A 27,099-nucleotide genomic window follows, 5' to 3' on the forward strand; every position below is an offset into this window, starting at 1 on the left:
AAATATTTCAGTGTAGTGGTTCTCATAGTGTGGTCCACGACCCAGAGAATCCATGAGTCAGAGAATACTAAGACACTATTTGCCTGCTTCAGCGTTGACATCGTGCTGATGGCAAAGCGCTAGAACCTGAACACGAACCAAAGCGGTCACACCTAACTACACTGGAAGTCACTGTACTCTCCGCTTCTCTGCAATAAAAACAGGAAAAAAAATCAGTCGGTCTTGATGAAGCAGTAAAATCATTAATTTTATTAAATCTCGACCTTGAGTACACATCTTTTTAATGTTTTGTGTAACAAAATGGTAAGTACAAGTGAAGCCCTTTTTCTGTGCACCTACTACAGTGCCTGTCTGTCTCTAGGAAAACGTCTGTGTGATGGAGTCATGAGCTGAACCAGCACATTGTTCATGCGGCGCCATTTTACTTGCAAGAACAACTGACAAAGAAACCATGACTGTTCAGATCTGGCAGACACTTCTTAAAAAAAACGAACGAAGTGGATCTGTCACTTCAAGAAAAACAAGCAACAGTATTTGTTGTCCATGATAAAAGTTGAACTTTTAAGTGAAAATCAGAATTTTGGAAAACTTCCATCTACCATAGTGAGCTTGAGAAAGAAAACTTTTCTGATGAGATTGGGGGTGATTGTTAATAACTGTGTTAACATTGGTAAGATCTGCAAAAGCCAGGCACCAATATTTCCCCATGACCAAGGCATGGTTACAAAATCATGATAGATAAAAGGCCTATTCAAAGTATGAGGTGGGCACATGGATTTTAATGGAACTGAGCATGAAAAATTTATCGATATGTTTTCAGATTCCATATTGCAACTAACCTTAAGGAACCTGCAGTTAGGGAGTTTTGATGTAGTATCAAAGAATATCTACAATTGCTTGAGGAGACTACTGAAATCATTTCCTCTTTTCAAACTACATATCCATGTAAAAACAGGTTTTGTTCTTATACTTCAACCAAATAATGTATCACAGTAGACTGAATGAAAATCTGTCTTCTACTTTGCCAAATATTAAAGAGATTTGCAAAAGTGTAAACAATGTACTCTTCTCAATGAATTTTGTTGTTTCAGAATACAAAGTTATATTTCCTACTAAAAAATGTTAACATGTAATGAGTTTATTGTTATTTTTGCAAGAATTAATTATTTTTAATTACTCAGTTTGAATTTCCAACAAAATAAACATTGATAGCTATATGCCACATAAACAAAAGCACTCCGGGGCCCTTAATGATTTTTAAAAGTATAAAAGGGTCCTAAGACTAAGAAAGTTTAAGGATGTTGCTTTAGTATGTACATATTTCCTACAAAATCAGTCTCCCAAATAATGTTAACCATCAAAACCAAGAAACTGACATGGGTACATTCCTGCCTTCTAATCCTCAGCGCTTGTTGGAATTTCACCAATTGTCCCAACAATGTCCTTTAGAGTCAAAGGACCCAAATCAGAATCACCAGTCGTATTTAGCTGCCAAGTCCATTTAGCCTCTTTCAATCTGGAACAGTTTTTCAGACTTGTCCTGACCTTTATGACTTTGACACCTTGAAGATTACAGGCCAATTACTTTATAGAATGTCCTCATGATTGTAGCCTTCACTTGCTAGATAAATCTAAATAAACATTTGAGCTTTTTAGGGGCAAAATAAGCTCTTGGTTAGTTATTGCATTTGATATTAAAAGATATATAAGCAACTCCATTCTTTGCCCAAAGCATTTCCAGAAAGTGTACCAAAGAGATATTGAAAAGTAGGTCCTATTTGCCCACAAAAACAGTTTTATAATTGGAATTTCTGTTACTAATATCATTGCTAAGCCAAATAACATTAAATACACAAACATATAATACTATTAGCCTCTATAATAATTTAAAATAGTAAAAGTATGTTCCCAGTGCTGATTGTCTTGAGGGCCCAATTTACTATAAGATATATATAGAGAGAGAGAGAGCATATAAAAAAATGTAGCTAACATATCATAAATTTGGCATCAAAACATGTTTGTTAGTCCAACTTAATATACAATAAAACTGCCTTCTTAGAACTTAGAATAATATGGACAGTATGAGCTTTAAAAAAAAAAGTTCAAACTTCTCTGTAGCAGACAGAGGAAGTGTCTTTTCCATTGTCCTTATACTTGCCTCAAAGCAATGTTCTAGAATCTCCACAGATATTATTAGAATGTGGGTATCATGAAGGCAAAAATGAAGGTTTTCCTCAGTACATGAAAGAGGTGAAATAAGATTGATATCAGACCATAATATCAATACAAATTGGTTGGGTCAAAGCAGTTATTACAGTTCTTCCTGAACTCCCTAAAACTGTAGGCAAAATATTCTGTATACATAAACCCTCACTTCATGTCATCAATAGGTTCTGAGACTTTAAGTGAGACGATGTATAATGAAACCAATTTTACTGTAGGTTAACTGATATAAACAAGAGTTAAATTGTAGCCTTGGCCAGGTAGCTCAGTTGGTTAGAGCTTCATCCCAACACACCAAGGTTGCGAGTTCAATCCCCAGTCAGGGCACATACAAGCAGCAACCAACGAATGCATAAATAAGTGGAATAACAAACTGATGTTTCTCTCTCCCTGTCTCTGTCTTTGTCTCCATCTCTCTCTTTCTCTCCTCCTCTCCTTTCCTCCCTCTCTCTAAAATCAATTTTAAAAACTGTAAAAATTTAAATAAAAAAGAGTTAAGTTCCTATGGGGTCTCATCAATGTTATACTGAAAAGACGTTGAATGAAACAATGTTATCTGAGGTCCTGCTGTGTGTGTGTGTGTGTGTATGTATATATATATATTTTTTTAATTAGGGTTTTTTTTTTTATCATTAAGAATTATAAAAAGATCCATGACCCTCAAACGAGGAATTATTTTTCGTTTATCTGCTCCCCAGAAATAACCACTGTTAATGGTTTAGGCTGTAATCTTACAGACATGTTTTGATGCATATCTACATATGTTACATAAACACAGAGTTGGTTCACGAGTTTACTATCTGTGGTATGTGGGATGTTCTTTAAAAAAAAAACAAAAAAACAACAACAAAAAAAATCCAGACATTTTCTAAATATGCTATGCTGCACCTTGCTTTTTTTTACTAAAGATGGCCTTGCACATCAGTACAGACATACAGACATTTTAAATTACATAACATAGCTGGACCATAATGTATTTAATCAGTCATTCAATACATAGAACGAGTAGGCAGAGATCAAAGGAAGAATTCATTGTATTAAAGAAGGAGAATGTATCATAGCAAGTGAGAAACAGAATGTCAATGAATTCAGAGGAACTTTTATAGGTCATCAAACATTATTTTTAAAAAAACACAAAATAAGGCTGGGGAAACTACAGCATATTTATAGTTGTTACCGCCAAAGCAAAAGCTGTTTGTCCAGAAGAAGTTATAGATACAACTAAGGTTATTCCCCTGCTTCTAGAACCCCTCCCCATGCCAGAGACATTATAATAAAAGAGAAAAAACACATACAAATAAAGTATATAAAATAAATCATAACACACATGTAGTCCAGTGAAGCCCATCTTGGGGAAAGGTGTGGGGAAGAATTCGGAAAAGGCTACACCACAGGCAAGAAAGGCATGAACTCATGAAGAACAGAATCTGAGTAACATTACAGAGCCACACTGAACCAAGAGCATTTGTAGAGCATGGTCATCTACTCTACCCCCATAATTATGGGCCAGACAGAGGTTAATCACATGACCACAGTTTTAATCATTCATTTCAAGGTCTGGAAGGAAGCACTGGTCAAGAAGAGGTAGAAGCTTCCATTCCGCTTCCCTGTGTGGCAGCTGGTCTGACAGCACAGAGCACTCTGGCTCTTCCTAACTGCAGGGAGGGCTGGGCCCTGTCTCTAACCAAAGAGAAGTTAACTAGCGAGTTACTGACAAAAAAAATTACACAGTTTTTCATTTTCCATTACTATAAACAATGCTGTTATGTGATCTGTAGGATAAGTTTCTAGAAGTAGAATAGTCAGATCAAAGGATATATGTGTTTACAGACTGGACAGAGGAGAAAAGGGAATCATTTTATAGTTCTGTACAATCAAATTAATGAGCTGGCTAATTTCAGAAAACAAGTTACACTTCTGTCATTTTAAAAGAAAAAATACTCCCTTTGGTCAAGATTGGCTCCCAGACCTACCAGAACTACACAGAGAGCCAGGCTGCAAGTAGTAAACCAGACAAAGAAACACAGTGTTGACCAGCACAGAGAGGAGTGCTGGGGAGACCTGGATGCAGGGAAACACGAGGCACCAGGGCAGGTGTTGGAGAAGCACAGGCCGTGGGAAACTGCCCAGAGGCATCCAACAGTTGGTCTCCTGGCAAAGCTGCCTCTATCATGGGAATGGAGATGCCAGTCTCTCTTCGCCTGATGCCCTTAAACATACAAACTCTCTGGGCAAGAGATGGCATGTTCATGAAGGGAGCCTCTGGCTTTATTCTGACTTCCTGTGTACATCTGCCTTCAGGGAGTTGATATGATGTAAGTATACTGGTAAGTTATAAGTGTACTGAGAAGCAGGCCCCACAGTCATACTTGCTTTAAAAAAATAAAAACAACTGGGCATTCGATTTTGTTTATCAGCCTATTAAGTGTGGTTTCATGCACATTTCCCCTTGAAAGGCATATTCATTGAGTATCCTGACAAAAGTAGGTTTCAGGACCCACACCTTTATATGCCAGTTCCTAAATCTTGGTCATTTCTCCAGGAGTGCATCTCTGAACCTAAGAGTGTGGAATTGAAGCTTTCTGTCCTAGAGGCATCATGGACTGTCTGTGCCCCTCGCCCAGATCGGCGGTCTCTCGCAGCAATCACTAATGCTCTCCAAGTACACAGCCCCTTGTCCGCGGCAGCCTGCCTACAGGACAGACTCCGCGCTGGGTACCAGAGTTGAACACGTTCCTTTGCATTTAGAACCATCCCCTCATCTCACAGAGGTGCTAACCACAACAGCAACTTTTGAGTGCCAGGCACTTAAGTGTTTTATGTGAATCACCTCATTTAACTCTCACAACAATCCAGGAGCACAGTACGAGAATTGTCTCCATTTTCTGATGAGGAGACCTAAGTGAAATCACTTGCACAACGCCAGAAAGCTCTGTTAGAGACGAGAAGGGAACCCAGGTACCCAGGGCTGGAGAAGGCATCTGACTGCCAGCTACCCTAATCTCTTAATGACGTCAGACGCTGCTTCCTTATCAATGGAGGTTGGCAGCCTTAGATTTAGATTCAAATTTTTGTGAGAGCAAACTAAGAAGATTTTCAGTATTTGTAATTAATCTCACTTTGCTGAATATTATCCCTACATTTAACCTATAAATTGACTTTTGAAACTCTCAGTGTACGCATATCTGGAATCATGGCCCTGAACACTCTGAGTTTCACTAATCTTATGTTACGGAAATTAATTCAAATCTGGATAGTCTCATGATGGTAATAAGCTTATCCTCCAAAGTCTTTATGAGGCAGCTGATACTATGGACATTCATTCACTTATTCAATAAATATTTATTGAGTGTCTACTATGGGTCAGGCACTCTTACGTGTACTGGGATATTAGCTGTGACCCAAACCAAGCTGCTTACTTAGAACTTAGACTACATTGGTGGGGGAACAGGAAAGGAACAGGTGCAAATATAATGTATCAGATTTGGTAATAAATACCATCAAGAAAAAAAATAAAGCAAAGACAGAGGAATAGAGAGCAAGAGAACAATTCTTTAAAAATAAGAATATTTTGGGGGAGGGTCACACTGAGCTTCAGGGGCATCTTTGGAATCGGTAACATGGCAGAAGACATCAAGACCAAAATCAAGAACTACAAGACTGCCCCTTTTGATAGCTGCTTCCCCAACCAGAACCAGACCAAGAACTGATGGCCAGACTACCTGGACTTCCCCTGCTGTGAGAAGGCAATGACTGCTAAAGGGGGTGATGTCTCCACGTGCGAATGGTACCAGCGTGGGTACAAGTCCCTTTGCCCCATATCCTGGGTGTTGGCCTGGGATGACCGCTGGGCAGAAGGCACATTTCCTGGGAAGATCTCAACTGGCTGCACTCCCCAGTGTCCTCTATCTTCCATCCTTCTCCCAGGGAGGTGAAGGAGGACCTGGGTACATCCCACCCTGGGGTCCTGAATCATGACTTAACTAATAATAAATACTTGTTGGAAAAGTGAATAAAAAAAAGAGAATATTTTTTGAAGCTAAGAAACTGCCTATTTCAGATTTGTTAAACTGGTACAATATTCTGTTTAAATTCCTACATCAAATCCTAGTGTGCAATAAATTTGTACTATCACAGGTAATTAATGGATCCAATTATACAACTGATTGAATGTTGAATCCTTAAAAAGTGAATCCTTATTTGTTTTTTCTATACTTTTCAATTATTTCTAAGCAAAAGAAAAGAAGTTGCTTGGAAGCTGATAAATGTCGCACAATTTAATATAAAATATAAAACTCAATGTGTTTATCATTAATACATTCCATATCTCTACATATGTATTTTCAGTCAGATTTTTAAGAAGTCTAACTGATAGTTTTGAGAAAACCAATTTCACAAATCCTAAAGGTAATAAACTCACCCAGCATCTTGGTAGTCACTGAACTGGTCTATATCTATTAAGGGATAATAAAAGTGCTACTCTCAGAGAGTTGTTCAATGATTCAATGAGTCGACTTCTATAAAGCTCTTAGAACAGTCCGCAGCACATTTAATCACTACAGAAATAATGGCTTGATAAAAATAAATAAATGAAAACAGTGGCCCATGGATTGTTGGGCCCTCAATATTGCTTAGCCCCAAATAGGGCTAAATTGGTGTAAAATCGTAAACTTTTACATAAGACATCTTGGTTTCCTTTTTACATTCTTTTAAAATACCTAAAAATGTAGCACCTCAGGCTTTCTCTGTCACACAGTTAACAAGTGGCTAGAGCTGACATCTCTATGTGGGGCAAGAGCTCCTTGGTTCCCCAGGCCTCACCACTCCCTCTTGCCTCACCCTAGCACACTTGATTCATTTCCATGTAATGAATGGTCTCTATGAGCATATGAATTTCTGATCTGAGATCTCGAGTGATCCCTTTTAGTCTGTTCCCAGTAGATGATATAAAAACAGAAAAGACAGGGATATAGTAAAATATATTTTGAAAACATTCAATGTGAAACTTAAAAAAATTAAAGAATGGGAAGCAAAATATATATTTCCCATGCCATTTTTAAAAAGTCTAAGGAGGATAACGTAAGAAGGAGTCAGGTGCAGACATTGAAGAAAAAACATTTTGTAAGCAGACAACAAAACTTGAGATTTAAATTTATTCCTTCCAAAAACATGAACAACTTACACTAACAGCAATACGGATTTGGGATGATGATGATATATCAACAGAAGTTCACCAATGGTAGCACACGTACCACTCTGATGTGGGATTTTGATAACAGGAGAGGATGTGTGCATACGGGACATCTCTGTGCCTTCCACTCAACTTTGCTATGAACCTGAGACTGCTTTAAAAAATCAAGTCTATTTTAAAAAGTACAAGACATTTTTTATATCTAGTAAGGTAATATCTTCTCCATAAAATATTCTTTAATTTTTTAAAACATCTTCAAATGGCTTGGAAATATCTTTTTTCCCTCCAAACCATTCATAAGAATCTGACAACTTAAAACACATTCACGCAAAAAAGATGAGAAACAGCCTACGTTCCCATGATGCTCCGTTCTACTCAAGAAACAGTAACCATTCCTATGGCCTTATTCGCCATTCATACAGGATCACAAGCTCGTATATAGGATACTTTATCTTTGCTTCTAAAAATATATGAATATTCCTAAAAGTTCTGTGCAGTAGTACTTCATTTTCTTCATCTACCATAAGTAGCTGCATTGTATAAAACTCCCAGAGGTAATTTGCTATGTAAAATGATGATTTAAGTAACATTAAGCCCTTCCTGCAGAAATCATCTTGTTGTGCCAGGAGAAAATTCAATTAATGACATTTTAGCGTTGCATGTGAAAGGGTGATGGAAAGAAGGCAAAGCCAAAAAGAGAACAAAAATATTTTAATTCATGATTTGATTAAGATGGTACATGTTAACATATCTGTTCTATAACATTTTTAAGAATAAACTTTTAATGGAAAACAAGGGTGGAGAGTGGGGGCTTACGTCTGCTTATTTTCCATTTAACGTAGTAACTTACAGCATATTTAGTCTCCATCATCCTTAACGTGATTATTAAAATGTCCTTTAAATAGCCTCACCACTTGGAACCATGCCAAATGAAGGCAAACTGCCAAGTGAACCAACTTATAAAATCTTTGAAGGGTAAAAAATTTTAAAGCAGTTAAGTGAAAAGGTTAGATGTTCAGCTTTCAAAATATGTTCAGTTATTTTGTTTGTTGAGGTTTTTAAAACTCATAAAGAGTACCAAAAGTTAAGACATAAAAATAGTTACTTTGCGCTCATTAAATATTTTTTGTTTTGTTTCTGTTCTCTGTGCAATGCACAGAAGGGACAAGGTTTAGAGGTTTAGGTGCTGATTCCGGATCTGCTACTATATTTGCAACATGATCTTAAGAAATGTATTTGCTATCTCTTTACCAAAAGCCCTGAAAGAAACAATGCCTTATATGTGACAGAGACTATCAATATGTCTCAAGAATGAGTTCACTTGTAGGTATAGATCAAACAGAAATGTATGCACATGTCCTCCAAAAGACATGCACAGAATTGTTCATAGTAACATTACTGGTAGTAACCAAAACTACAAACAAGTGAATTGTCGCATATTCATAAAAGGATGAAAATAAAGGTCCTAAGGCAACATGTAAAAATAGACGAAGCTCGCAAACATAAAGTTAAATCAAAGTTCAAAGGAATACATACTGTGTTATGCAATGTACATAAAGTCCAAAAAAAGTCTCAATGAAGTGATAATATTAGAAACTAAGATAATGGTTACTTCTAGGGATGAAAGAAGTAGTAATTGGGAGGGAGCATATGATTCCCTCAACTCTGTGAGTATTTTATAGTTTCCCTACATTTACATTGTTTTTAACATAAGCATTTACAGGTGTGTTTCTGTTATGAGACAAAAGCAAAATTAATGAAGAATGTGCTATAAAGTGTACACATACCACACTAGAAGAAATATATTTCACTGATGATAAGGCATATCCAAGTGATAATATGTTCTACAGTACTTGCAAATGAAAGAGAATCTCTCTGGATGATCTGCTTAGAAAAGACTGTAAAGGATAACAGCGGATGCAACTCAACTGTCCTCAAGGACCATGCACCTTTTCCGCAAGGGAGTGAAGCAAGCCTAATAGAAGTACATACACGCACACTGTGTGAGTGCGGAGAGGCTGTGTCACCAGGACAGGGTAGGCCCACCTAACGGGCATCTGGTTCACAACTCCAGCTGATTGCTGCCCTGCAGGAAGGTTGGGCCCAGAGTTAAAAAATCATTTGGATTTTCAAAAGAAGACTAATTAAGATTGGGCTGGTTTTTAAGGCAAAAAGTGGGACAAACAAAACTTGTCTAAAAGGTACTTTTTTGAGATATGAGAAGAGAAGATTGTTATGGCAACAAGTCCCTATGGAACCAGGAAGAGATTTGGGATCAAGGTACCAGCAAAAGGTTGGCTTTTAGAGGAGACAACATCTCTTCCTCTAAGGAGGATAAATGAATAGGAATACAGAGACACATGTTGAGTAAAACAGGTCCTCTGTCAGAAGGAAAGAATAAGAAATGGCAGAGCAGGTGTGGGGAGATCTCTACAGCAGTGGTTTTCAAACTTCCTTGCAACAGGTCCTGCTATCAAGAGAATGCAAAGTTCAATGTACAAAGCCGGTCAAAGCAGTGAGTAACACTGAAGCACCGGGGAAGCTGGAGTCCCACCTGTGAGGATGCCCCTTCCTTGGCTGGCGGTGCAACACTGGCCACACAGATCACTACTAAAAAATGCACGAGGGACGAATAAAGGCTTTCTACAGTTGGGTGGTGACAGCAGCAGCCTCCATGCAATTCAGACACGGGAGTACAAAACACGGATTCTACGCGGGTCAAGAATAGAAAACAAGGCACATGTCCAATGCGCTTTGGGACTCTGGATTAATACCATAAAGGATAAATTGAGGGAGGTGGATAATTAGAAATATCACCTAGGAGTAGAAGGAAAACGAGACCTGCAGGTAGCCGGCCTGCAGTTAAAGATCAGCTTCACTGTGTGATCTTGGGTAACCATGTTACGTTGTTCTCCTAATGGCTCAAAGGGTCAGTTATGGGTGTTGATTTCATTACTTATTCAGGAAACATCTCAGATATGACTGTAAGACTATTTGTTTTTAATCAAAGCTTGTTTTAATATCAATACACAGTTTTATCCAGATTGTTAGGGCTTTACTAATTCAAAGTCATCCTTAAATACACAGTTAGTATGGCTGTGTTTTAAAAAATGAAAAAACAAAAAAACAAATACATCCATTTTATTTTTTTTAAGATTTTATTTATTTATTTATTTTTAGAGAGAGGTGAAGGGAAGGAGAAAGAAAGGGAGAGAAACATCAATGAGTGAGAAATACATCGATTGGTTGCCTCTTGAAAGCCCCCAGCTGAGGACCTGACCCCCAAGCCAGGCATGTGCCCTGACCGGGAATCGAACCAGTGACCTTTCGGTTTGCAGGCTAGCACTTAATCCACTGAGCCATACCAGTCAGAGTGCAAATACATCTATTTTAATAAACGTGCTCACATGTCCTTTAAATGATCCAATGATAACAAATGCAATAGGCAACCACATTCAAACACCATCATGATGCAAATTAAGTTTAGTTTTCTTATTCACTTGATGTATTATTTCAACATTGTGCTTTTGAGATGTAACTCCAAAGTTACCATTCAGGTATCCAGCTATAACGTCTGAAGTATATTTAAGAGTATGGAAGTAATGGAGTACACAATTATGGAAAAGCAGAAGATCTGAACTCTGTACAATTCTGTCATTAATTAGGTATGACTTGGTTTCTCAGACTTAGTTTCCAGACTTACAAAGTGAGGGCTTTAGTCCATCAGTAGTTTCTAAACACTGATGCCCTTTAAAATCATGTGGGGTATGTTTTCCAAACTAGATATGCCTAAACATGATTCTATGTATTCCACGAAAGTGAATATATTTACATTTCTAGCTTAATATTTTTATTAGTTATTGAAGTGATTACATTTTAGATGTTATACATCTCTATAGCATTAAACAGAACAGAAGCACAATAAAAGCTGATTATATTATCAACATTTTTCCTATTACTAGTATAACCTGCTGTCATTAAATATTAATCCTATTTGTTTAACAGCAATGGAATAAAAATTTTGAAATTTACTGCCCGTTTTAATCTCATCTTCTCTTTGATTCTAGTATTAAATACAGTACTAAGTCATTTAGATTAGTTGATTTGTAGTTATGCTAAAGATTAGCATAAAAAATTATGCACTTAAGTAATGGTATAATGACATTATCAAAACAATGAATAATTGAGAATAAAATATATAACCACTCAATGGGAAAGTCAAATTAAAGTGACCCTTTTCCATAAAACCTTCAAAGTACTTTCTCTCTAAAATAAAAAAGGAAGAAATCCCTCTATACAACTACTAAGCTTTATAAATGTTTCAAAGAATGTCTTTCTATAAATTCTTTTATAACTGAAGGTTGTACACCAAATTACAATCACCCACTTAGAACAACAACTAACAATTTAATGGTGGGAGGAGAAACACTAATCATCTATTTAAATAGGACTCTTTTCAGAACACCTTGGTCCCTTATTTCCCCAACCAAAAAAAGTTTTTTTGCATAAAAGTCACTGAATCATTAATAATCCGATTGGAAAAAACCACTTGCTCTTCTAAAGAAACCATACAAACATAAGAAAATATTTCAATTAAGAGGTATAGCTAGCGCCGGGCCACGCTGCAGCACACTCCCACGTGCCTCCCGCCAGCTGTAAACAGCAACATGCAAGCAGCTGCCTTAATTGGAATTGCAGACCAACACATGCTAATTTGGCTGGGCCAACTAATTAGTAGGTACGCGACATTTCTAACTAAATATCCACCCATATTACAGATGTTGTTCTCTATCGCAGTAAATGACTGGTAACAAACAGTAATGAAGTTGAAATAAGCTACCCTCAGTGAAATTTAGTTGAACAGCTTTACAACAGGATTCCATACTAGCTTAGAAAACCACTTGTGACAAAACAGAAACATAAACTAAATTTGAAAAGTATCTTTCTGTACAAGATTAAGAATAATAAGGGAGCCCTGGCTGCTGTGGCTCAGTGGATTGAGCGTTGGCCTGCGAACCAAGTGTCGCTGGTTCGATTCCCAGTCAGGGCACATGATTAGGTTGCAGTCAGGTCCTCAGCTGGGGGCGCATGATAGGCAACCGCACATTGATATTTCTCTCCCTCTCTTTCTCTCTCTAAGAACAGATAAATAAAAATAAAATAAAAAAATAAAACAAAGTAACCTTGTTAAAAAATAAATTAAAAAAAAAAGAATAATAAGGTTTCAAAATGGCTCTTTAGTCACCAAAAGAATACTTGTTAAGTAGGCACACCCCCTTAAACCATGCCAGGCCTCATGCAAACATTTGCAAAGGACCAATACCTTTTCTCTTTAAAGCCGGATGCAGGAAATCAGTAACAGTTAAAAAAAAATGGGGGGTGCGGAAGGAGACAGCCTTCTGCTTCCAGTCATGATGGTGTAAAGAGATTAGAATTACTCTATCATCTTAAATTAGAAAAATTGGACAAAATATATGAAACATGGTACAAAGACCTTGAACAACAGACAAGCCAGGACAGCAAAACCTAAGAGAAGGTGAGCAAATGAGGTGAGCCCTATGGTTGTCCTACCTGATTGCTCTGAGATATTTTCTAGGCCAGGATGAAGAGCAACTCAAATAGAGACCAGCATTCACCCTTGAGTGGAGGAAACAGAGTTGAGCATTTGAGATAGACAGAGCCCCTATAATTAACAGGCAGAGTATGTAAGGCCTGTCTGGAAAAAGTCCAGCCATTGTTAATATAATGAGAACAGTTTGCAAAACTTCAATGTAACCTGGCAGCCAAGGAGAGTGGACTGGAATGCGCATGTGTGAACAATGACGACTTCACTGTACTAGTCAGTGGGGGTGGCAGACACCATTGAGAAAGCATGTGTACTCAGGCATTCAAACTGACCGAGTAGAGCAACAAATCTGCATCCAATTTTGCACTAAGCTTGAATATTCCACCACAGAAACTATTCAGATGATTCAGAGGGCTGCAGCTATGGGCAACTAGTGATAGGCAGCTTTATCACAGCAAAGCATCCGCTCGTGCATCATATCTCGTGAAGTTTTTTGGTGAAACATCAAATCGCCCAGGTGACTCAGCACCCCCTTACAGCCAAGATTTGGCGCCCTGTGACTTCTGGTTTCTCCCAAAACTAAAATCCCCTTTGAAAAGGGAGAGATTTCAGAACTTCGAGAAGATTCAGGAAAATATGACAGGGCAGCTGATGGCAACTGGGAGAACTGTGTGAGGTCCCAAGGTGCCTACTTTGAAGGGGACTGAAGTGTCATCCTATGTACAATGTTTCTTGTATCTTTTATCTTCTACAAAAAAAATTTCTCTAATTTTCATATTACATAGCTGAATACCTTCTGGACAGTCCATATGTATGGAGAGAGAGAGAGAGAGAAAGAGAGAGAGAGAACAAGACGGGGGGAAAAGCAGACAGAGAGGTGGAGAAAAACAGCACACTATATTCTTTATATTCATGAAAAGAGAGGGTGAACATTTTTAAAAGAGATAAGGAAGATATAAAAATGACCTAAATATTTATACAGAGAGGAAAAACATATAATGTCTAGATAAAAAATGTACACACTAACAGGATTAACAGCAGATCAGACACTGCAGAGAAAAAGGAAACCCCCGTGCCCTATTGGTGGAAATGCAGATTGGTACAGGCAGTGGGGAAAGTAGCATGGAGTTACCTCAAAAAAATTTAAAATGTAACTATCTTATGAACCAGCGATTCCAGGTCTGAGACTATATCCAAAGAAAGCAAAAAAACTAATTCAAAACAATATATGCACCCCTATGTTCATTGCAGCATTGTTTATAATAGCCAAGATTTGGAAACAGCCCAAGTGCTCATCAGCAGATGAGTGGATAAAAAACAACATGGTATATCTACACAATGGAATACTATTCAGCTGTAAGAAGAAAAATCTTACCTTTTGGGACAATACGGATAGACCTGGAGAGTATTATTCTCAGTGAAATAGGCCAGTCAGAGAAAGATAAGTACCATAACATTTCACTTACATGTGGGATCTAATGAACAAAATAAACAAACAAAATAGAAACATACTCATAGATTTGACAGCCCTCAGAGGGGAGAGGTGTTGGGAGGCTGGGTGAAAAAGGTGAAGTGATTAAGACAAAAAAACAAAAAAACCTCATAGACACAGTCATCAGCATGGTAATATTTACCAGAGGGAGAGGGAGGTGGGAGGAGGTGGGAGAGGGTTAAAGGGATAAATGGTGACGGAAGAAGACTTGACTTGGGGTGATGAGCACACAATACAACATACAGATGATGTATTATAGAATCATTAAACAATGTCACCCCAATAAATGCAATAAATTTTTTTAAATGCAGCCATATAAACTTTTGAGATATTTTAATACTTGGTACATGAACAGAGAATTATATAAGAATCCAAGTTCTAAGAATCCAAGAAACTAATTAAGGTAAATCTTTGGGCTGGTTAGATTTGGTTTGATCATTTTAATTTTTAAAAGTTATATGTGTTCTTTCTGTATAAAATATAACGCCACTGTAACATTTCATTCTTTGTGCTTTTAAATTTTCTACTTCGATTTTACCAGTTATACACTATTACTGCTTCCAAAAAGTATTTAAAGTTTTAAAAATTGATGTCTTTATAAAAGGACTGACTCTTCTAAACTTCAGAAAGAGCTGCAAATCATTTCATCTTTTTTTTACTCTTCCTGTCCACTGTATAAAACTCTCAAAAGTCATCTCTGACAAACTTGCTATCAATAATGATTGCATTGCTCTGCAATGTCAATGTAAATATAATTTCTATGATTGTCAATTGAATTGATACCATACTAATAACAAAATGAGTTAAATAATGAGGAATCTTTGGTTACCTGAATAACTTCTAAAGACTAAATTCCTAAAGAAAACTCCATTTAGGATGGCAAACTCAATACGATATGTACATTATCTAATAATGCAGTAACAGAAAACAAATTTAATACATTTTGAGCTACAGGTAAAAGTGTTAACTTGTCATCTAGTGTATGTGTGTGTATGTGTGTGTGTGTGTGTGTGTAAAATATTAAAATCAACAAAGAAAGCTTATGAATTAAGTAGCTTGAAACCAGTTAGTCAGAAGAAACTTGATCTTTGATAATATAATCTTAATGAGAAAGCTATAAAAAAATTATTCTGTGCCGTCAGTATCCAGCTTGGCCAGCAATGTTCTCTTATCTCCCCAGGACACTTATACTTCCTAACAGCCTGTTAACTTTTGTTATGCCCTTGAGTCATTTTTGACAAAAGTTTCTTGTTCTGAAAGCTTGATTTCCTAATAATTATTGTTCTGTAGAGCTATGCTTTAATTATTGTCACTCTAAACCAAGACTGTAATCATTTCTTGTCTTGTGCACCTATGACTTATGCTTTTATTTTCCTGTAATCACTAGGGGCAACTCTTTACAATACAGCCCTCACGAATTTGGGCCCTAACTTAAAAATAGTAAAATTGTTACACACAGTCTCTGGTATTTCCAAAACAGCCACCAGGTAGCACTATCGAGCAAGGAGGATATTAGGAAGAACTAGATTTGTAGTGTATTCTCTATATTATTTTTAATTAGCTCAACTCTCTAATGAGATCTGCCCTAATATAGAAAAGCCAAGATATAACTATTAATGAATATGGTTCAACATCTGTATACTTTTCAGGGTCAACAGAAACATATTCACAATTCATGATTTCATGAGCAAAAACTGCCACAACAATGTGAGCAAAATGATTGGTAAGATTATGTTTCTAAGTATAAAATACTCTTGTTAATTGATGACAATTTTAAAACACACTCGATAGAAGTCTCTGGAGATTTATCAATGCCTTTAGTGTCCATCATAATGCTCATGCCCTCAAGATAATCATTGACTAAATCATTAATTAGCTCCATATTATATTCCAACAGGGGATTCCATTTTGACACTGTTAATTACTGTAATAAATTAACCAGAGACCATCAGTCTTATTAACAGGTGGTTTCTACTTTTCCTTCAAGTTTGCCAAAATGCCTCACTCATAAATTGGAAAATTGAGTCTTTAGGAAGAAACATCCAAAGAATAACCGCCGGAGTATAGGCCTGTATCAGTACTCCTGGCTATCACTGATGCTGCAGAGAATCAACTCACGCGTCAGGCTTCCTTCCCAGTGTAACCCAACACGGCCACCAAAAGCAGACCATCAGACGATTGCAACAGGAAACAGACTGAATTTACAGGACTCTCTTTTTGAAAATCAGATGCTGTAAAAGCCTGCTGCTGACACAAGATCCAATGCAACAAGAATTAATTTTGCAAGACTAAGTGGGACCAATGAGGAAAATTTAGTAGTGGTTTAGAGGAAACATCTTTTCTTTCTCCTTAATTTTTACTAACCCTCATTGTGTCTGGCTATATTTGAACAAATTAAAATAATACATCCTTTGAATGGTATGTTGTTCCTACTGATCCCTCTGAATTTAGGATAATATTATTATGGAAACTTTAATATAGCTAATAAAGTATGGCAGATTGTATTTTTCAAATGTAGATTTTATTTTTTAAAAATATCTCCTTTCCCACATATTCTCCAGTTACCAAATCACTCCCCCATCAAGAGGTGTAGTCTTTTCCTCTCTCCTAGAATCTGGGCAGGCTCATGACTGCTTTGACCAACAGAGTATGGCAAAAGGAACATGACATGAATTCTGAGAGTTGGTCACAAAAAAATCAGCTTCTGCCTGGTTCTCTTGGAACATTCACTCTGAGGAAGACAGTTACCATTTGGGAAGTCCAACTACCCTGAGATGGCCATGCTAGAGAAGCTACATGTAGGTATTCAAGTCACCGAATAGTTCCAGCCTCCCAGGCATTCCTGCCATTGCACCAGCCTGTGAGAGAAGCCATCTCAGATTTTCCAGACCAGACTATCCATCAGCGGAGGATCAGTGAGTGACCTCAGTAATGCCGTGAGGAGCAAATGAGTTGTCCCTGGGTCCTGACAAAATCCCTGTCCAGCAGAATTTATGAGCATCTAAAATAGTTGTTATTTTACATGAATAAGTTTGAGGTAGCTTGTTATGCAGCAAAAGTAATTGCAACATAAACTAGTAAATCATAAGGTAAATGTAAAGACAGTAATTGCATAGAAAATAGAACACGTTGATTGGCCTTGTCTGCAAAACTAATCAGAACAATGGTCAAATATTATATAACATGTCTTTACTGAGTTTTTTTTACTTTACATGGCAATGTAATTATTTGCATAGGCACAATAAGAATCTATCCTTCTCCCTACTGGGATATAATTAGAGAAAACAAATTTGTAACCATGACCATGCCAGAAATGTTTCATTTACCGGTAAATCTCATTAATCAGGCATGACAAACCCACTAGGCAGGAACAAGGGTTGTACTCCATTTTGTGGAAACTGCTTCAAAAGCCTCCCAGGAAACTCTTACTGGTATTTCTATGGCTTGGGAAGTCTCACTTTTATAGGTAGTAAAAAACATCACTTTATGGAAAGCCTGCAACATTGACAAATTTGGGAGTTTTGGAGTAAAAGAATACTCTATAGTCTTAAATACTATAAGCAATGCCAGTAGAGGCAAACTAGATGGTTTCTGGTTCCTTACCTTGGACTATGTGAACTCCAAGGGCAATAAAGATATTTCTGGTACTATAGAAGTGATAGAAAAATATACATGACTAGGGCCGCATAAGATTAACTCTCTACTCCTAATATCATGAAGTTCTAGTTTTATTAAACATAAAATAAAAAAGGTCTTTATGTGGTCACTAATGCATTGTCCTTATGCAAATGAAACAGGCTAAACATAAAGCATTATATTAATGATACTTCATTGGAAAATTGTGGGACAAACTTATTGGGTCAAATCTACATTGTAACTGCACAGATTTGATCATAAAGTAAATGTAAAGACAGTCGTCGTCGTCGGCAGCCGTCCGTCTCGAGAGACGATGGCGTAGCTTCCCGAGAGTCTATCTGCACCGCCGAGAATGGCTGTGCAGTCCGACTCGGGAGTGACAATCCCTGCCGCACTTGGTACAGGTGAAGGCAGATGGCCGTTGTTGCTGCTGCTGACGCTGCTTCCGCCTCGATCTTTTCTGGACCGCCTCCTCGTTGCGCGCAGCCTCTGCGCGTGACGTACCTTGCCTGACCGCGAGCCTCCAGGCTAGGCGGTCGTCTGCTTGAACTTCCCATGTGTTGAGATTGATGGAGCATTGTGTCATGTCCTTTTTGCAGATGTCTTTGAACCGCAGTTTTGGGCGCCCTCTCATCCTCTTGCCTTCTGCTAGCTCGCCGTAGAGGAGGTCTTTGGGGATACGGCCTGCATCCATTCTTTTGACATGTCCGAGCCACCTGAGGCGTCTCTCGCTAAGAACTGCATGCAAACTGCTCATATTGGCTCGCTTCAGCACCTCGGTGTTGGGGACCTTATCCTGCCAGGCGACATGCAGGACGCATCGCAGGCACCTCATGTGGAAGCTGTTGAGTTTCCTTTCGTGCCTTGCGTAGGTGGTCCACGTCTCGCTGCCATAGAGGAGAGTGCTGAGCACGCAGGCTTGGTAGATGCACAGTCTGGTTTTCTCAGTGAGGCTGGAATTGTTCCACGCTCGCCGGTTCAGTCTGGCCATAACTGTGGCTGCCCTGGCGATTCTCCGGTTGACCTCCAAGTCGACTGACAGAGAGCTCGAGATGGTGGACCCGAGGTAAGTGAAGTCGTTGACAACCTCCAGGGTGTATCCGTCGATGGTAATGCATGGGGGAGTCCCCGTGCCTTGAGCCATAACATTCGTCTTCGTCAGGCTGATGGCTAGTCCGAACTCCTTGCATGCGTGGGAAAGGCAAGTGACTAGCTGCTGGAGTCCCTCTTCAGAGTGTGATGTCAAAGCTGCGTCGTCGGCGAAGAGCATCTCACGGATGAGCACCTCTTTGACTTTGGTCTTGGCTCGTAGACGGGCCAGGTTGTAGAGCTTGCCATCGGATCTGGTGTGAATGAAGACACCCTCGCTGCAGTCCTTAAAGGCGTATTGGAGGAGCATGGAGAAGAAGATTCCAAACAGCGTAGGCGCGAGGACGCAGCCCTGCTTTACTCCGCTGCTGACTGGGAAGGCCTCAGAGGTTGCGCCGTTGTAGGACACCGTGCTGTGCATGTTGTCGTGAAAGGACATGACCACGGCAAGCAGATGTGGTGGACAGCCAATCTTCCGTAGCAAGCTGAAGAGTCCGCTTCGACTGACCAGATCAAACGCCTTCGTGAGGTCAATAAAGGCGAGGTAGAGTGGTTTATGCTGCTCGTGACACTTCTCCTGCAGCTGGCGTAGGGAGAAGATCATGTCCACTGTTGATCGGCCAGCTCTGAAGCCACACTGGGACTCTGGGTAGACGCGGGAAGCAAGGCTCTGCAGGCGGGCAAGAGCGACCCGGGCGAATACTTTGCCGACGACGCTGAGGAGAGAGATGCCACGGTAGTTGTTGCAGTCGCTGCGGTCTCCTTTGTTCTTGTACATGGTGATAATGTTGGCGTCTCTCATATCCTGGGGGATGTAACCCTCCTTCCAGCAGAGACAGAGTAGATGGTGGAGCGGCTGTAGCAGGACTGGTTTCCCGCTCTTTAGGATTTCTGGAGGGATTCCGTCGCTTCCTGGTGCTTTCCCGCAAGCGAGGCGGTCGATGGCTTTGCTGAGCTCTGCCGCAGTAGGTGGGATGTCTAGCTCCTCCATGACTGGTAGGTCTGGGATGGCGTTAAGAGCAGTGTCTGTTACGGTGTTCTTCGTTGCGTACAGCTCAAGGTAGTGCTCGGTCCACCGCAGCATTTGCTGTTCCTGGTCAGTGATGACCTCACCTGTCTTGGACTTAAGGGGGGGCGATCTTGGAGGGGATTGGGCCTGTTGCCTTCTTGATACCCTCATACATTCCTCAGAGAAACCAACTATACCTTCTACTGGCAAGGGAAGTCTCTGGACCAACCAAGACAGCACGGTGTTGGGTTCGCTGTGAAGAACACGCTTGTTAACTCCATAGAGCCACCCACAGGAGGCACAGAGAGATTACTTACCCTCTGATTGTCAACAACTTTCGGCCCAGTCAGCATTCTTAGCGCGTACGCCCCAACCCTCTGCGCCACCATCGAAGAGAAAGAACAGTTCTACCATGCACTGGACGAAGCGTTATCCAAGATCCCCAGAAGTGACGCTCTCTATCTCCTTGGAGACTTCAATGCAAGAGTAGGAGCCGACCACATGGCCTGGCCCACCTGCCTTAGAAACTTTGGGAGAGGAAAGATCAATGAGAATGGTCAGCGACTGCTTGAGCTTTCGTGTCACCACGGCCTGTGCGTGACAAACACATTCTTCAAGTGCAAAGAGATACACCAGGTGTCATGGAGGCACCCCCGCTCCCGCCATTGGCACCAGCTTGACCTCGTCATCACCAGAAGAACGGATATTGGCAGCACCCTCCTCACCCGCAGCTACCACAGTGCAGACTGCGACACGGACCATGCCCTCGTGGTAAGCAAAGTGCGCATAATGCCGAAGAGGTTGCACCACTCCAAGATGAAGGGTCGCCCACGCATCAACACCAGTTGTGCCAGCAACCCAGTTAAGACCCAGCAATTCATCAACAGGATGGAAGATGCACTCGGCGAGGGAGTGGCGGCAGATGACATTATCGAATCCAATTGGCCACGTCTCCGTGACGCCATATACAACTCCGCCATTATTGCTTACGGGAAGAAAGAGCGGAAGAACGCTGACTGGTACGAGGCTCACTGGGAAGAAATGGAACCCGTGATCGAGGCTAAGAGGAAGGCCCTACTGGCTTACAAGTTCACGCCCACTCCCAGTACACTTCAAGCTCTACGGGCTGCCAGGAACAAAGTCCAGAAGACCGCCCGCCACTGTGCCAACACCTATTGGCTAAACCTGTGCAGAAGCATTCAGGAAGCCGCCGATATAGGCAACGCACGAGGAATGTAAAGACAGTAATAGCATAGAAAAAGTAAAACTGTTATTTCTTTCCTTACCCTATTCCTCTCTTATCTATAAACCAGTAAACTTTACATTTCTAAAAGCTTTGCATTTTAAGAGAGAAAGTCACAGAATTACAGGGCCATCCTAAAGCTTTATACCTGAGATAAGTTACAAAAAAGAGAAACATAAATAAAAGACAGCAATGTGTGTTTTTTTTAAATCGAAGCTGTTTGAACTGTATGCAATCAGATTTACCACTTAATAATATGACTGTAAATAGCACCATCTCTATACATATTTTTCAAATCAATTTAAGTTCTTTTGGAAGCTAGTCTCCTTTACATTGTGCTTTACTGCAAGTAAAAACTCAGCTCAGAGTTCAAATCAAAACTGACAAAAATACTTAATATATTAATGACCTTGGCTAATAATGATAATAAAATAAGTCTATTATATGTGTGAAGACTTTCACCTTGTCTTAATTCAATGGGTGACAGGTACCCTTACAAAGTACTATAAATTCATCAAAGCAAGTCAATCCTGAAAAAGCACTTATCCACTGGGGCAAAACATTTCATTCCCTACTAATTTGTATATAATCCTTTTAATTTTTTCTCTGAAGAACTTTGACTGATGAGTAGGCTGTCCTCTGCACTCAAGAGGAATTGCTTCTGAAGGCATAGAATCCCCAAGTCTACATAAAGACAGTGGAGCATGAGGAGGGGAGAGGAGCAAGGAGATGTCCTCTATTTTCTTCTATGAGCACACGGTTTCCTTTACAATCTCCTCCTTTCTTCTTTCAGGCAGATAGGGAAGGAGCAATGAGCTTACCCCACTGGAGTGAGTTTAATTGCTGGACCAGAGGAGACAAGTTAGCCTTAGTTAAACTAACTTGCTAAACTTGCTACCTGACTGAACTCTGACTGGTACAGAAAATGGTATCAGAGTGGGATCCCTAAAAATGAACTTAGGAGGACTTTTGTATTGCTATGATTTGAGCCACGATGCAGTAGCATCACCATTAAGCAAATAAATGCTGATTGCTCATTATAATGAAGTATCTCCTGAAAAAAGTAAATGCCTTAAGAAACCAAGTAAATGGCCGCTACATTTGAGTTTGGCAGAAATAAGCACAAAGACTGTGTGGTATGGCAGGGCTTCCTCTGAATGCACGGGAACGCTTACCAAAAGAAAATGATAAGCTCGGGTCTTTAAACTTTCAGCTCACATTTATGACCAGAGAAACAGAGAATTTTTATGGTAGCTCTAATAAAAACTTTTATGTCTAATAGCTACAGAGCTCACCTGGCTAACGTCAGATTTAACCGTGCCAGTTGCAGAATTACAAGGTAAGTTGAATTCCAGACTTACCGTGTTTCATGTGGGAAAGTGAAATTGCAGAATGAGAAAGAGTGAGACCCTGAGACTTAGAGCAGGGACATCTGGGGGGACACAGCTGAAGCTGAGAATCCCGAACCCCCAAGCTACTCTGAGCCTCCCTTGCTGGTGGAACTAGAGATAGCCTGCTCTCCTGTGTCGAAAGAGGTTAGCTCTCCCTGGCTTCAAGGACCTGTAATAACCTCACCATAACACTAAGAGTGGTTTTCCTGCCAGAGAATTCCACTTCCCAAGTGGACCATCCCTACTGCCACCAGTAACAGGGTTATAGCACAGCATTCTCCAGGAAACAAATAAAAGTCGGATCCACAAAGTAATAACTTACACACAAAAACAACAGCAAATTTTGCTATTTTTTATTGGTAGAAACCTGGGACATCTGTGTGAGAATGGATTCAAAGAGTGTTAGACCAAGGAAAACAGAATATAATGCCAGATTGGGCCACTTGTCTTCTGAGTCACTTAGAGATTCAGGGTTTAATAGTTAGCTTATATAACTGGAAGGGGCTCTGTGAGTTACCTTGGTTGGCTGACTAAAACTTGGACCCGATAATAGCCTACATTTAAGACAATTGGGAAGTCAGAACTTGCCCGGCATAATGCAGAGGCAGGGGTCCAGGAGCTTAAGGAACAGGAATGTTGGAGTGGATTTGTCACGTGTAACTTGCACACACAACCCCTCCACCACAACACTCTGAGACGGCCCAGTGGATGTTCCCTTCACCAAGGCTCCAGCTCCATAACTAGACTATAATTATATGAGCAAGAGGTGTTAGCCTGGTCCTTTAATACCCCACCAATCATAAAAGTCGCCATGTTGCTACCAAAAAAAAAAAAAGAAAGAAAGAAAAGCCTCTCCATTTTCTCTCTCTAGCTCCTCCTCTGCTTCCTTCATCGTACCTACTACAAATGGCCATTATTTCTTCGTCTGTTTTTGTTTTGTTTGTTTGTGTTTTGGGGCCTATTTGTTTCCCCAGTCTCCTCCACTAGCATATGAAGCCTGTGAGGGCGAGGACTGCGTCCCTCATGTTCGCCGCTGTACCCGGACGGCCCTGCACAGCAGCTGGTACACAGGCATTCAATGCAGATGCGTTGGGAGCATAAACAGAGGTAGTCTGTCTGTCAACATTAAATTCTGGTCCTTTCTTCTCCTGGAAGAGATACGTTCAGGAAAACCTTATCCTCCCAAAGAGATGATTTGCACCTGAGTTGAAAACCTGACCAAGTTTATAAATCTCCTCTGTGGATTTCCTCAGCTTAGAGCAAACGACCTGGTCTGTTGATATCGCCTCTTCCGGTAAATTTATACTATTCACAGAAAAGGTATTTTTCAAATTTTTCAATAAGGGGGAAAGAAACTCTTTTCTTATAATAAAGGTCAAAGCAGTGCCTTTACCATCTGTTCCATCATGCAAATGTTTGAACAGGATCCTGTCTTACTCTAGAATCACATTTCTGCCCACAGTCACATGTTCTTTTCTATCATAAGTTAACCAAATTCCCAAACATTATTAAACTATATCTTCTGACTTGTTCGGCAATTTTTATACAGGCTGGAGCACTTGTTGAAAGAGTGGCATGAGGTAGCTTTTCTTGTTTCTGTACCAAGCAGATGGTGAATTCATTCATATCACAGCATTTCAAAATACAGCGTTTTATTTAACCAAAAGCTTCTATTTTCTGCATGTGAACCTTTACTTTTGGCAGCTAGTAGATGCTCTCATTAACAGCCAATTTTTCATCTGCGTACATATACCACATTTTCTCACTGTAAGACTTACACACATGGCTACAAGTAATTAAGGAAGAAACAGTACTCTAAGATCCAGGTAGTACGCTCAGTTCACCTACTATCTAAGTAACTACACCTCAGGCTCATTAGCGTCACAGCTTCATTCAAACTCACACCTCAGCAAAACTGCAAAATACTGTTGTCTTGGACCTTCAGGGTGACATTTACACAGTCGGACCTTGAAAGTTAAAATCCTGAAATGCCAAAGACTTCTTGTGTATCTATATACCACACGCTCACCTTTGTCAAGATCTGCGCTCTCAGCAGGGTTAAAAGTAATTTAACAAACTTAGTATTAGGAATCTATAAAGATCATTTTCACAAAAAAATTAAGTGCATCTGTGTACAATTTGTGCAGTAGGATGAGCTATGGTCCATAAAGAAATAACAAAAATATATACCTCACAAGGATGCCTGAAGGACCAGGGCGATAATAAATGTGATAGAATAAATAAATAATAAAGCACTATATAAGTGTTAGTAATGGGTGGTCATGTTAATAAAAGTACAGTACATTGCACATCTTAAACCTGCCTAACTTGATAGTTAATTATGTCTCAATAAACGTGGGGGAAAAATAATAAAATACAGTAGAAATCCCCTCTTCTCAAAGAATTGGGGGAGTTTGTCAGTTGGGCACTTAGAGGAATCAGTTAAAAGCAAGGAATCCTACAAAATGATAAATACTCATTGTAACCACTTCATTTTAATGTAAACCATGTGTAAGCACAGTTCAGTCACCAACCGTGTGTGTGAGGCCCCGCCTATCTCTGAGTTTAGATCTGCTGCCTGGAATGCCAGTCTTTCTTGCACAAACCACATCCATGATGCATCACTGAACACATGGCAGTTCCAGTTGTTCTAAAATGCGGCACAAGCTGCAGCACACATGAAATAACCAGAGAGCAAATTCCTTCTTACTTTTTATAGTACTTTTCCCATATTTTACACTTGTCTTGTTAGCCCCTAGTTCCACAGCCAATTTCTGAAAAAAACTGACTTTTCTTACTTTTTTTCAGAGCATTCAACTTGTTTTTGTAGGAATAACTCCCCTTCTTACACCAAGATTGCATCGGTTTACAGAATTATTGAATAACCAATGTACCCAGAATAAGTGAGTTTGGGAACAAACACAACTCACTCTCAGTAAGAAAATAATGACTTGCAGATGCACAAGTGTCGTTGTGAGAAGGCTACTGGCCACAGTCCCCATTCTGGGAACACCGGTCAGTAACTTTTACCCAGGAAACGGATAGCACTGCTTTATCTATCTGGTTGGTTAATCAGATGTCAGTTTCAAAGGTCTTTGCCATAATATAATTCAGGTCTCAAGCACAGCTGACCATGAAGAAAGTTCAAAATAGTTTCCCTGTCATGCGTATATCTGTTACCTTTTGTATTTTTCCTCAATCATATATGATCCATACTTTAGAGAATAAAGTCAGAGTGAAAGAACACACAAGAATATTAAAATGAAGCAACAGAAAAGGCACAAGTAGAACAAACATGATAAAATGGAGAATTTGAGTCCTATCTAAAAGAGTCAGTAAAAGACACTTTAAGCAAATACAAAAGCCCTATATTAATCTGAAAAAACTGACGATCCACCTTTAAAATAGATTGTTAACACAATAAAAAAAGAAGCTTTTGTATTCATTTCCTAATCATAATCATAAGGACAGGGGAGGGTGATGTGAGAACTTACTTATTTCACTGGAAACCTGGTTCAGTTTGTCCTGTGACCTGCTGATAAGGACAATCTTCATCCCATGTTTTGCTAACTGAAACAGGAAAAGAGACATCAAACAGTCAAATCACTCCTGTGCATTTCATTTGAAAACAGAAATTATATATATTCTCATTTTAAGAAAACCTGACCATATGATAATCCAAATTAAAAAGTAAACCCAAGTATAATGAATGGGCAATCCAAAATGAAGACTTTACAAGAGGATTCCCTGAAGGGTTAACATTCTAAATTGAGCTAGTATAAATGACAAAGGGTTTTAGAAGAAATAACACTGTTACTTTTCATTTCGTATCCATCTATATAGTTGGAGTCTTTTTAATTATAATTATCTATCACTTCTATAATTTAAAAATTAACTTTAAAATAGTTTGTATTCAGACAGTATACATAAAGACTGGAGGAATGGAAAGAAAACTATAGCTAAGATAGTAGGAATTCCTAAAAATAGAATCAATTTTAAAATTTGTATTTAAGCATTATACTTTATGGACAACGAAGGCAAACTAAGACAGTTACCTGGAGAAACTAATAAGGAATTTCCTGAGGAGCACCTTCTACGTACTTACCTAGCACTGTGTCAGTGCTGCACAGAATGAATAAGATTTACAGGAATGTGATTTCTATTCCAGACAGTATATAAATGAGCAATAAACTAACTGCTATAAACTATTAGTAATTTACTAAACTAATATTCCAGTCTTAAATCCTAAAGTTGGTTTT

At 39.3% G+C, this 27,099-nt stretch overlaps 1 protein-coding gene and 1 pseudogene across 1 annotated transcript in view; one reads left to right on the plus strand and one right to left on the minus strand.

The window, feature by feature from the left end:
• The window catches only part of HSD17B12 (hydroxysteroid 17-beta dehydrogenase 12), a 147,641-nt gene that overhangs the window by 56,284 nt on the left and 64,258 nt on the right, over positions 1–27,099 (minus strand). The window contains exon 3 of the mRNA XM_090262448.1: positions 26,335–26,410. Within this exon, the coding sequence (XP_090118574.1) occupies positions 26,335–26,410 (76 nt within the window). The remainder of the gene's footprint in view (positions 1–26,334; positions 26,411–27,099) is intronic.
• LOC150017938 (cytochrome c oxidase subunit 6B1 pseudogene) lies at positions 5,844–6,158 on the plus strand (annotated as a pseudogene).

The sequence above is a fragment of the Furipterus horrens genome, unplaced genomic scaffold, assembly GCF_987537825.1.
Source record: "Furipterus horrens unplaced genomic scaffold, mFurHor1.1.pri manual_scaffold_2, whole genome shotgun sequence".
NCBI lineage: Eukaryota > Metazoa > Chordata > Mammalia > Chiroptera > Furipteridae > Furipterus > Furipterus horrens.